Source organism: Pterocles gutturalis, unplaced genomic scaffold, assembly GCF_000699245.1.
Source record: "Pterocles gutturalis isolate BGI_N339 unplaced genomic scaffold, ASM69924v1 scaffold8478, whole genome shotgun sequence".
Taxonomy (NCBI): domain Eukaryota; kingdom Metazoa; phylum Chordata; class Aves; order Pterocliformes; family Pteroclidae; genus Pterocles; species Pterocles gutturalis.
The window spans coordinates 7,970-20,072 of NW_010125521.1; the positions used below are offsets into that span (position 1 = coordinate 7,970).

The 12,103-nt window shown below is 45.7% G+C and overlaps 1 protein-coding gene across 2 annotated transcripts in view; it reads right to left on the reverse strand.

Moving 5' to 3' along the window:
* Positions 1-265: 265 nt before the first annotated feature.
* The window catches only part of PPP2R3A (protein phosphatase 2, regulatory subunit B'', alpha), a 42,588-nt gene continuing 30,750 nt past the window's right edge, over positions 266-12,103 (reverse strand). For both annotated transcript variants that reach the window (XM_010078592.1, XM_010078594.1), the window contains exons 7-14: positions 10,697-10,853; positions 8,969-9,017; positions 8,314-8,403; positions 7,177-7,352; positions 6,535-6,653; positions 4,692-4,798; positions 4,634-4,638; positions 266-645 (exon numbers count right to left, since the gene is read on the reverse strand). In XM_010078592.1, coding sequence (XP_010076894.1) covers positions 560-645; positions 4,634-4,638; positions 4,692-4,798; positions 6,535-6,653; positions 7,177-7,352; positions 8,314-8,403; positions 8,969-9,017; positions 10,697-10,853 — 789 coding nt within the window. In that variant the 3' untranslated portion in view covers positions 266-559. The remainder of the gene's footprint in view (positions 646-4,633; positions 4,639-4,691; positions 4,799-6,534; positions 6,654-7,176; positions 7,353-8,313; positions 8,404-8,968; positions 9,018-10,696; positions 10,854-12,103) is intronic.

Below are 12,103 nucleotides of genomic sequence, written 5' to 3' on the forward strand. Positions count from 1 at the left end.
ACTGTGAGAGCTTGTGGTTTAAAGCGCAAAAGCGGACTTCACTCTCCCCACGCGCAGGCATGTTGCCTTGGTTTCCAGGACACTAAGTAAAAAAAGAGAACTTCATTGTGACTTGTGTTGTAAAAGATTTCTAGACACACATTTAAATTAAGTTAATATGGCAGCTCTTCTCTCAGTCCCGGTAGAAAGTCCAGGGGACAGAACGGCAAAGGACTGAAGTGACAGAGAAATGACCACTGTAGATGTTGCATGCCGTTGTTACAGCCGATCATTAGATGCTGGCATTTATTGCACATCTGGGGACATAACAGAATTTATATATAAATGAAACAAGGTGCAATCACCATTTTTAATGAGTGTGCACGATAACACATTGTAAAAAGCCTTTTTATAGAAATTACCTTATTGCAATTACACAGGAAGAGAAAAAGGGTTCTCAAGTTACAGTGTACACAATAAAGCACATTGCTCCGATGACTGATTTAAGAAAAATCCCTAAGTGTCTTGGGACTGAATGCTATCCAGTTTGAAAGATATTGATTAAATGTCTTCCATGTCTCTATGCTGAGAGGTCTGAGATAACTAGTTTGTCTGACTTGTCTCCAGTTTCAGAGGGAGATAAGACTTCATCTGTGTCATAGTCTTCTTCAAATGATCTGCAAAGATAAAAGGCATGTCTTTAACAGCCATATTTTGGTGAGTTACTTCAGTGGCTACTAAAGCAGCTGGCTAAAATACAGGGGCACGCAAGATGTTAAACTTGAGGAGGATACTTATAAGGCATTGAGAACAGTAATGAATATTCTGACAGCTGGCATGAATTTCTGCTCCCATCCATCCTCGTTTGATAAGTTCCAAAACAACTTTGTTTGGTGTTCAGCTTTATAAAGTTTGAATCCAGTTTCGGTAACAACTGTCAGTAGCTCACAGCAGCCTTAATCACTCAAGTGGAGAAATCAAGTCATCCAGCCACACATCCCAGCCCTAGAGGAGATGTGGCTTGCTCAGACTTGTTCAGAAACACCTGGTTTCCAAAGCATCTTCTGGCTTACGATATGTTTTGACATCCCCAGAAGAACAATTGTGGCCATGCTGTCATGCTCCTCTCTCACTTGATTTGAAATTCAATATCCAGGTGTCAGCATTTGTGGCCTGGGGAGTTTGGCTGGGGGTTCTCAGCTCCAGCCAGCGGCACTGTTTGGGCTGGTTGGGTTCTGTTCTCTGCATTGGAGCTTTTGTCCCATTCCTGTTCCTGAGAAATGATGGGTTTTTTTCCTCTCCAGTCTCAGCACTCTACAGGTTAGCTTCTCAGGGCTCCCAAGAAATTGAAATTCTTCCTTTTGTTCTGGAAGCAATGCTGCTTCTGAAGGAAATGTTGCAGCAGGTGTTGCGAGGGCAAGCACAGGAATAGCTCGAGTTTGTTCAGTAATAAACCGTGTGGCAAGAAGGTGAACTCCCGTGATAGCTCAGCATGGATGTTGCCAAGAAAGCATTGTCCACCACTTCTTGTGCTGTTTTCCCCTCACTAACCCATCTGCAGGCACAGCAAATCCTCAGGAGTCTGTCAGTATGTCTGTCCTGCTGTGGGGAGCATTCCATGCTGTAGTCTCTGGTGATCCCTATGTGAAGAAGACAAGGAGCACAAACATCTTCCTGGACATTTTAATCTTCTCTTCCATAAAGGAAAGCACCTGCTGAGTAATTCTGCCACCTTCTGGATCCTTGTGTAAGTGGGAGACGGGAAACAATGGTCTGGATCCTACCCCAGTAACTGTTCTAATCACACCTGCAAGGACACCAGAGGTACACCATGTGCACGCTCCTTGCTTAAGCTGTACCTGTCGGGGGTCGGCACGGCCCTGCCTCCCTGCACTCCCCCCAGGAATGGGCTGGGAATGCTGATACATGCCTCAGTTTCTCTACTGTCTCCTTGGTTTAAGATGATGCAGCTGAGGAAAACTTTTCATTTCCATTTGAATGCTGTTCTTAAGAATGTTCCTTTTGTGCCCCCTTTTCCTTCAATGTTACCAGTTTTTGTTGGCTTTCTTCCTTTTCTTCCTATATGTGGAATGGGACCTCTTTCCTCTCTTGCTTACCTTGCACATCCACCAGCACTTGGAGCTCCAGTATAATTTTATTTCTGTTGCCTTTTGCTTCTGGACTAAACCTTCTCATGTCTTCTTCAAAAGGGGCTCCCGAGTGGCTTTTCCCATATGAGACTTTCCCACTTCACTGTTTTGCTCTTTAACAGTGCTTGCCTTTCCCATCTTGGAAAAAATGCTTCCCACCTTTATGGCCAGGAAGCAGCCAAGGGACAGCTTTTCCATGAGATTAGCACTAAAGAGAATCACCTTCTTTCCTACCAGGCCAGTTTCAAAACTTCCCAGTCCCATGAACACACATCTGGGCTCATGTGGATTAAACGCCCATTCCTCAAGACTCAACTATGGCAACTCTAGCTTGTTCAGAGAAGGCAAATTACTCCAGGAGATTCTTTGTCCATTTTTTCTGGCAAACACACACATTTTGTCACTGGGTGGGTCAGCAACCCCTTTCCCTTCCTTATGCTGCTGGGTTCATGAAAGTGAGCAGCTGAGCCATCAGCTGAGTTGAGGGAGACAAGAAAAACGGTCTAAGCTGCCTAAAGCAACAGCCTCTGATCCCATGTCTTTGTCCCACCTATCTGCCCCTGAGCAGGATTGCCCTGCGTTGTGCCCTCGCTCCTTGGTGCTCAGGTGGAGGGGGTTCTTTCCTATGGCTGAGAAGTGTTTGGATCAGCTTAAGCTTCCAGTGAAACATGATGCTTCATTGTTTTCTTGAACAAGACGACACCTTTCTCTTATTTTTAGTGATTGTAGCTCTCAATAGAGTCACAGCATCCTTGAAGTCACTCTGAGTATCCACTACGTTTTGATGAGGTTCCTCTTCCAGGAGCAGTGCTCTCTCCTGGGCAAGCCTGCAGGCAGCCAGATGGACACTGGCTGGTTTCAGAAACCTTCCATCCAGAGAAGCCATGGACAGGGCTGAGTCACAAATGGGGTACACACTTACTGATTCCTCTGTGGTTGCTGAATGATGGTTATTTTCAAATGTTTTAGTAAGACAAATACCAGATTTCAGATTCTGACAACTAACTTGGCCAAAAATGTTCCGGTCTCTCATAGAGCTCATAACTTGTCTTGGTTTTGTCTCCGCTCCCTGTTTCTGTCATCCTCAAAGGACAGCAGAAATAATGTATGTGCAAAAACTCAATGCCTGTTTCTGGCAAATTTGTCTGGGCATCCAGCTCTTTGTTTCTCTTTTTCCCTTCCTTTTTTCCTGCGTGGTCTGTTGCTATGCTCCACAAATGAGATCTAATCCTGCTGCCATGACTACAGAGCTTTTCAGGGGCTCTTAAAAGCAAGCAGCAAGGTTGCTGACATGCTCTTTACAGGAAGACACAGCTGTTTCAAACAGACATCAAAAATCTGACATCACCTGCCACTTTTTTTCTGGTTTTGGTGAGCTCGAGGATTCATGGTCCTGCAAAGCTTTTATGGCAGACTCTGGTTTCTTTTCTGCGCTGAGGACACAGGTGTTGCAAGGCAGCTGCAGGGAACACAGCAATCTTATCTTCCATCCTGTGTTACCTCATCTTCCATTGTGAAGGCCACAAAAAGGCAAGGCAGCTCAAAGGAGATGAGGGAACAGCCCATAGCTGCTTGGATGCCCATCACAGGGAGAGAGGCAAACATAGCTCTCAAAAGCTTTGCACATCTCTGTGGCTAATCAGTAGGTGCTACTGTTATCCCAAGCACTTTCCAGCGTGGGAAGTTTTGAAAATTATGCAGTCTTCTCAGTACTCTTAATGGCTCTGCAAACACTGTTCAAGAATGGATGAAATAGTGAATCGTGCAAGATTAACATGGGGTACGCATTCTTTGGATGTTTGTTATATTAACCTGGAGACTTCTAGACAAATATTCTCAAGAAGATACTAACATAGACACAAATCTAAAAGATAATTATACTGAGTCTCCATTAGGAGCCTCTGCAGGAAGCCCTTGCACACAGAGAGGTTCTGGAGCAGCTGCTCTGCCTAAACTCACTGACACTAAGGATAGCTGGAGTGCCTGTCCATGATTTTATAGAAATAAAAGCTGCAAAAGTGAGTGTAGGTATTGCAGAAACCATCAGTGTTTGAAAGAAAAAAGTCTGAACAAAATGAATGAAAATGTTGAAACAGAGCTTATGAAGAGCACAGACTAAAAGGCAGAAAGTTTGTCAGAAAGCAAAATTATTTGACCAAAGGAAGTCTCCACTAGGTATAATAAATGTAACAGAGCTACAGCTTCTAATTTATGATAGTGTGACATGGTCAATACGTGGCCAAGACTAGAAGTCATTTGATCTCTTTTCTTGTATGGTTTCCAAAAGAAAAAGGCTTTGTCCTTTTTCCCAGCTATCTTCATTCCTGAACTCTGTGTAGCTGATTCAGATGTCTGCCCACAAAGCAGCCCACTGTCACCAATACATCAGTACTGCCTTTGGGAGCAACTGGTTCAGGCGTCACATGCTCCAGTGTTGAGTCCAGAGGGTAAGTTCACTAATTCACTACCTACCTCTGTTAAAAGGGGCATCCACGTGCTCCTACTAAAGCTCATCTGGAACCAAAGTGTGTGTCCCCAGGGCAGTGCAATGCCTATACTTACCCTTCTTGTAACTGTTCGTTCCCAGACTCCTCAGCCACAAGAACCTCGTACTCTTCAGCAGCGTATCTGTCCCAGTCAGAGGGTTCAGGGCCATAACTGTCAATGTCCTAAAGAGAGCAGAAAGTCAAGTGCACATGAAACAGCAGTTCTAGGAATAGTCAACAACTGTACAGAAGCAGCTAGCCAAAAGTTACCTTAACTGAAAGATTCACTATTACCTTAAGCTATCTTAACATCTGCGCATAAATGACTATGAAAAAATACATTCCCTAGTCTATAAAGCTCAGCATCATTTAAAATCACTAATGAAATGTTAACTGTAGCTGATCTTCTGAGGAAGTCTTCACAGTTTGCTAAGTTTGGGTGAGTTTGAGAGAAGGTTACAGAATAATATTCTTATAAACGTGGCCCTCTACCATTTACTATAAGATGGGGAAAATAAGTTACCCCCCAGCCCCACTTGACTGCTCTTACAATGATCTAGTTTAAACAAACTAACAAACAAAGGTAGGGTGGGTCTGGATTGTGATATATTTAAGCCTTGAATCATGGAGTCACAAAGTTCCTCTTACAGGTTACGTGGAAACAGCTGGGAGGGAACCAGAGTTGGTTTTGGCATTCCCACCACTTTACTGTACTTCGACCAGATCAGAGCCTTCTGGAGATAGTTGCAGACACATCTGGTTTCACTGGATTTGCAGGGGGAGCCAGAAGTGAGGGACTTTACACCAACAGCTGACAAAACTCAACGGTCTGAACACTTAGTGGTGAGCAACTACTGCACAATACAAAAGCCACCATGTCCTCCTGTACTTTCTCTGCTTGGGAAGGGAGGAGGATGAATAACAGAGCTTCCAGGCTGATAACCAGGCACAATCTGCAATATCCAAACCTTCCAGCCAGCCTGCCACATGTGTGGCCTGATCACAGAGTTGGCATCTCATCTGCCTCAGCCCCTGTGTTGTAGAGAAGGTCTGTCTGTTCGGTTCTGCTTAGGGTATGGGAAACTGCTAGTGCTGTTGGGAGGATCAGACTCCAACCCGGATGTTTAGTACATCTTCACATGTAGCCTACTTATTTATGACTGCAGCTGTGTAGGAGACAGGAAGAGACAAATGGGATCTCAATCTTTGAATCTCACAGCTCCTTTCTGAACTGAGCAAACCACTTTTCCTTCTGGTGCAGCTGAGTCCTCCCCTTTCAGCCTGCTGAGTCAGTGCAACTCAGCGCATTCCAGTCATTTTCTCTAGAATCACAAACTGCACTGCCAGCGCTGGGGTGGCAGGATCAGTGATGGCAACCGATTCATAGCACAGCAGTATAATTTGTGTTGGAAGAGACCCAGGAGGTCGCTAGTCCCAGCCTCTGCTCAAACTGGGGTTTGCTATGAGGTCAGACCAGGGGGCTCAAGGCTTTTCCCAGTCACATCTTGAAAACCTCCAAGAATAGAAGCTGCACAGCCTCTCTGGGCAACCTGTTCCAGTGTCTGACTGCCCTACTTGTGAAAAAGGTTTTCTTATATTTAGTTGGACTTTCCCTGCATCCCACTGAATTCCAAAGATGGGTTTGAGAAGGCTAGTATTTAGAAATAATAACAACAACAACCACCGCCACCCCAGCGGTGCGGCAATCCTGGCCGTGTGGCAACCCCACTGGGTTAACCACTCTTGCCATGCGGCAACCTTGGTGGGCTAGCCATCCCGGCAGTGTGACAACCCCAGCAGGCTGACAACCCTGGCGCTGCAGGACACCTGGCAGGCTGACAACACCAGTGGTGCGACAGCCCCGGGGAGGGCTGACAATCCCATCAGCGTGCCAACTTAGAAATAAAGGTGATTTATACCTTTTGCACTGCAAAGGGATCCCTCTGTTCATTGTCCAGATATTTCTCTAAATTAAAGAAAGTGTTGTAGAATACATGAGCCATTCTGCACCTCTTCAGGTCTCGCAGGGTTACTCTTCCTGCAGAAAAAACCACCACAGTATTGTGCTGAGTTCTTAGGGAGAGATCAGACCTGTTCCTTGTCAGTCTTATCAAAGTTGTAATTATAACATCAGTATGCTACAATATTACAAAATTTCTTCCCAAGTCAGTCAAGGATTTTAACATTATTCAAAAAATGGGTACATTTGTTAGGCTTAAACTGAAATGTTAAAGAAATGTTAAAGAAATGTTAAAGAATGTGAATGGGGACGGTCCAGTTTCATAATTTAGACTGTCAACACATCCCATAGCTGGAATATACAAGACTTGTTGCTCCAGTTCCAGCAAGTTAATTCACAAGGTCTCTTGCTTTACTATTTCAAATCTCCTGACGCATAATATTATGGCACAACAGCCCTTGTTCAGACTCTTACTTTACAATAAATTAATCCCTGTGATTCTAACACAAGGCTCTACCTATAGATGGGTTTCACAGTGACATTGCTTTCCCAATCCACCGTAGATCAAAGAGGATGGAAACTCCCATTAAACAAGACCTACCTTCCCTCTCTGGCTTAACAAGGTCAAGCATCTGACAAAGCAAGTCACGAAACGGCAGTGGTTCTATGCCCATCACTTCCATCCGCTCACACTGCTCCTCATAAAAGTACTCCAGTTCGTACATGGAGAGCACTCCGTCCCCATCCAGGTCCATGCACCGAAACCAGTACTCAATGCTAGGAAAAAGAGACAGGAACAGTGAACACACAGTACTGCGCTGGGAAATCCATACAGCACAGATTGCGGCAACGTGCGTTCCCCTTCCCCCATCCTCTAATGCTCTTCTGCCCAAAGGTTGGCATAAAAGCAGGGATGAAAATGCTCTTTGTGAAGGATCAGGGCACAAGCCACCACTCAAGAACACCTCCTTGTGAGCACAGCCATGCTCATGACCTGTTTCACCTAGTAGCTGTAGCAAGCGTCCAGTGTGCTGCGGCTCAACCGTCTCACGTAGGTTAGGGTGTCCCTGTCTGATTCAGCAGCCAAAGTTGGCTAAATACAGTGAACTCTGAACGCTGGCTGTGCCTGAGCTACCCTGGTGAGGGTGCACTGATTTCCTCTACTCCTTTATATAGAAGGCAATGCTTTCAGGCAGTTACACTCCTCCTCATCCCATCACCTCTGGATAGTCCAACCCTGGATCTATTAATTGTTCTTCTCATTTTTACTCATAAGGTTCCTTGTCCTAATAATCGCATGCAGATCTAGTTCAGTGCTGCACAACAGCATTCCACTGGCTGTACGAGCCAGACACGTGGGCAGGCTTTACCAAGTGGCACCGTGACGTTTCCCTAGAAACCCTTCTTCCACACTTGCTACACGCATGAAGGGAACACACCTATCTGCTGCCAACATCTCATGGGTTGACCCCTAGAGCCAGTGTTCCACGGCACAGGGTGACCAAAGGCATTGATTATTATCAAGACATTTAACATTACAAGAAAACTCTGCTTCTACACAATTTCTCCTCAAGAAAGGCAAATGATTTGACCAAATGACAACAGTAAGTTGCTTTTTTCCTAATAATCACTGGAACCCAAGCTGCCATCTCTTGTAGAAAGCTGTAGGTCACAGAAATTTCTATAATCCTATCTGTTCATCTTAATTCTTTTACTAAGACACAGAAATCAGTCAGACCTTGTAGCACTCCTTTTGTCTTCCTCTGAAATCAGGAGCCACACAAAATCAGCATAACTCATGCGGCCTTCCTTTTGAACTTCATTGCCTCTGGAAGACACATGAGAGGAAAAAAAAAACAAAACACACAACAAAACACCAGGCTCCTAAATACTCAGGATGTTATCAAACATATTTTCTAAAAGCCCCAAATCATAGGTGATAGAAAATGGGGCACTGTCACCCATTTAGCCTGTACTCCTTGTGCTCCCCAGCACCAGTCCTCGTGCCCTTCCCCACAGGCACAGCACTTGCTGCCTTGCTGTCACTGCAGAGCTGCAGCTCTACCACATCCCCTCCTGTTTTACTTTTCAGAGACTTCAAAGCAGTGTTCTCCAGCTATCCCTGTGCCACTGTGGGGCACAAAACACATGTTCCCTCCGGCTATGCCCAGCTTGTTCTACAATGAGGTCTGTAAGTGGTCATCCTATGAGATTTTTAAATTTGTTTTCTTAAGATACCCAGAAGTCTCACTCCTTTTTCAGGCAGCTCCAACTGGAGCACCATGTTGGAAACCATTCTGACCAGTGGGGATTTTTGAGAGTATCTTGCATTTCTAATCAGCCTGACACAAATTCCCTTCACTTCTATCCCCAACCAGTATGCTGTTCCTCACCTCACCACAGCGCCGCTGAATATTCGCTCGATAATCCTGTTTGATAAAGCTGGAAACAAAGAAAACATGGAGAAAATGAAGCTACAGGTCACAGGAATAACCACCATCAGTTGTTTATGCTGAATTCACAGAAAGCAGTTTCCCGTTCCTAAAAGAAAGCTCCATCTACACTGCCTGTCAAGCCACTTGACTGGTCTCTGTTTAGCAGCATTTTGTAAAAACCAGAGATGATTCTCCCAGTGTGTGTGCCTTTCTATCCTCCCAAACACCATAATTCTCCACAAATGTGGCAACTGTATGGGATCTGGATTCTTGGACACAGGCAGTATACTCCTACTTTGCTGTACAAGCAAATCCTGCTGATAGGAGACAATTTCAGTGAGTATTGCAAAAGAAGTTCAGCTACCAAGTGAAAATCACACATCAAATCCCTACAAAACACTTCATAGCAGAGCACAACCTGTGGCAATCCTGCTGCAGGGAAGGACAATGAAAACCAAGCATTATTTTAGGTGAGTGGGAGGGCTTCGCCAGCCAGGAAACATGTGGGATAGATTGCTATGGCAGAGAGATGCCAGCCAAGCAGCAAGGACCAGTCTTGAGCGGGATTTGCACTTACCTCACCCTCCCAAGCTGCTGACACGCTTCCTTTAGACCCCCACCTCGGGTCCTTCGACACGTGCTCCATCATTTCTGTAGTCCTGGCACACTTCCGACACGCCAGCCAGGCAGACCCCACCTGCACCAGCCCTCAGATCCCCTTGGCACAGTGCAGACAGGCTGCTGTACCACTGCACCCATGGCTTCTCCCCTTCACCCTGCCCACAGCACCCCCTCTATCTTTAACTCCCCAGCACCCAGTGCTCTGGGTGGCTTTCCTGCCACCTCCAGCCACACATTGTGCCCAAACACCCCATTTCCCCAAATCTGATTGTCTGTCCCAGACCTACTTTCTCAAAAAGTGCAGCAACCACACAGAGGAGTCCAAAACGCTTTGTTTTCAGGATTAAACATGCTAGTCAATAACTCAGGCTTTTGTCAAAGACATTACGTCCTGAGTCCTAACAGGTAAGCACAGGGGCATATCATGCTCTCAGAACATGGATAATCCTAAAAACAGACAATCTGAGTGCCTTGATCTAGTATAAGCATACAGAACAAGGGCCGTTGGATTTTCTAGCCCTTTGTGGATTTATATTCCATTAATTTATCCACAGTCCTTGAACCTTGGAAAACTCATAGCATCTGCTCAACTTGTGGAAAGGAGTTCCACACTGAATTCAAGAGACGTTCTCCAGAGTGCATCGGCAAACAGAAATTCACCAGGCTTCACTGGACTCTGGAGTTCTCTCATGCATAACGAGATTGCACTTCAGCAACCTTTGAAGTTCACATAGGCCTGTCCTTCTTGTCCTTACTTCCAAGTTTCTGCAAAACCCTTAGCAAAAGCAAGTTTTGAGACACTATGTTAGCCTGTCCTCCTGGCAGTGATCCACGCACAAACAGAAGCTCCCTCCCCAGCTACTCATGCAGAAAACAGTGTGCACTGCATTTCTCTGTGTCTAAGCCCCTACAACTGGCTCTGTAAATCAGCATTCGTGTAAGAGACAGATGGCTCCATTTGGGTTTTTTTTGAGGTATCAAATTAAAGCTAGCCTTTACTCCTTAGTGGGAACACTCTATTTTCAGCAACCCCCCTCCATCCCACCAAGCGTGCAGGCAGCATACCTTGATCACTGTACCGAGCCAGATCCTTCTGGCTGATGTAAAGATCATGGTCAGTGTCCAGCTCCCAAAATTTACAGTATATAACATAGAAGTGCTCATAGGAGAAATAATCTGTGATCTGATTTATGTCATCCTCTTCTTCCAAGAGAGCAAGAGTCTGAAAGAGTACAAATAACGTGAGAAGTTAAATCTAGAGAAAGAGGCAGTTCGGCAGCTGAAGTCCTCCAGCCTCTGTGGAAGCTGGGTGAGCACAGCCCTGAGAGCTAATCCGAAATGCAGCCTTTCTCCACTGTAAGAGACCGCGTTGCTGCATTCCTTAAGAGGCAATTACAGAGCATCTGCCTTGGCTGTCCTCGTTAGCATATATGTGCACAATACTTCTGCCACTCCTGTGAACAATTTCTGTTCAACTAGAGCGAAGGGTGAGGCAGGGAAACAAGACCACCACTGTCTCATCTGGGATCCATTATTGGTGAAACATCTCTGACCCCCACCAGAGACCCCTGGAGCCCTTTACCATAGCAAGTCCACAGTTCTCTGCAGGAACTGAGATATATCCTTACACATCACACATCCTTGCCTGGCTCCCAAAGGGCAAAAGCAAGTCTTGCTCCACACTCACACCTGGAGTGGGGAAGGAAGAATGGATCCCAAGCAGATCAAACCAATCACAGGGATTTTCCTGGGCTGTTGCTGACAGGAATTAGTCTGGTTTAACTGGGAGGCTTAGAGAGACTTCCAACCATCTGTTAACGTTTCTTGTTAGAAAACATTTAGTGACAATGTCCTTGTTTCACTCCCAGTTCACACCCACTCTGTCCTTCCCAGCGACAGGAAGGTATCACACCTCCACCTTGCCTTTCTCTGAGTGCTGAGGCCACAGACAGCCTTTTCAGTCTCATAAACGCTGGCTGCAGGAATGTGAAAAGGCTAACAGACTTGAGTGAGCTATGGGCCTGTGCTCCCCTGCCCTCACCGCCTCTCAGAAAAGAGGGGGTGACACACAGCCAAAAAGCTATGCCAGAACTGTCTCTCTAAGCAGACAGCCTTAGCAGCCCTTCTATCCACAACCACAAAGCCAGATGCTGTGCTGTACATAGACACTGATAGCTCAATGTCAACTTTCAGTCATCTCCATGTCCTGGGAACTCAGATGAGTCTCAGCAAATCTCCCGCATCCTGCTAGCCACCAGGTTCAGTGCAGTTTCAGGCGAGGCAACAGGATGGCACTGCCAGACCCGTGCTGTTCTGACTCCCTGACACTCAAGTCTAAAAACCTCTGATCAATCACTCACCAGCCTCTTCAGATGCTTCGTGGGTCACTCCATTTCTGTGCAGATGATAACCACTTGAGGAAGTTTTTCAATAGCTATTTTTTTCTTTTATAGCTCGTGCCAAAATATGCCA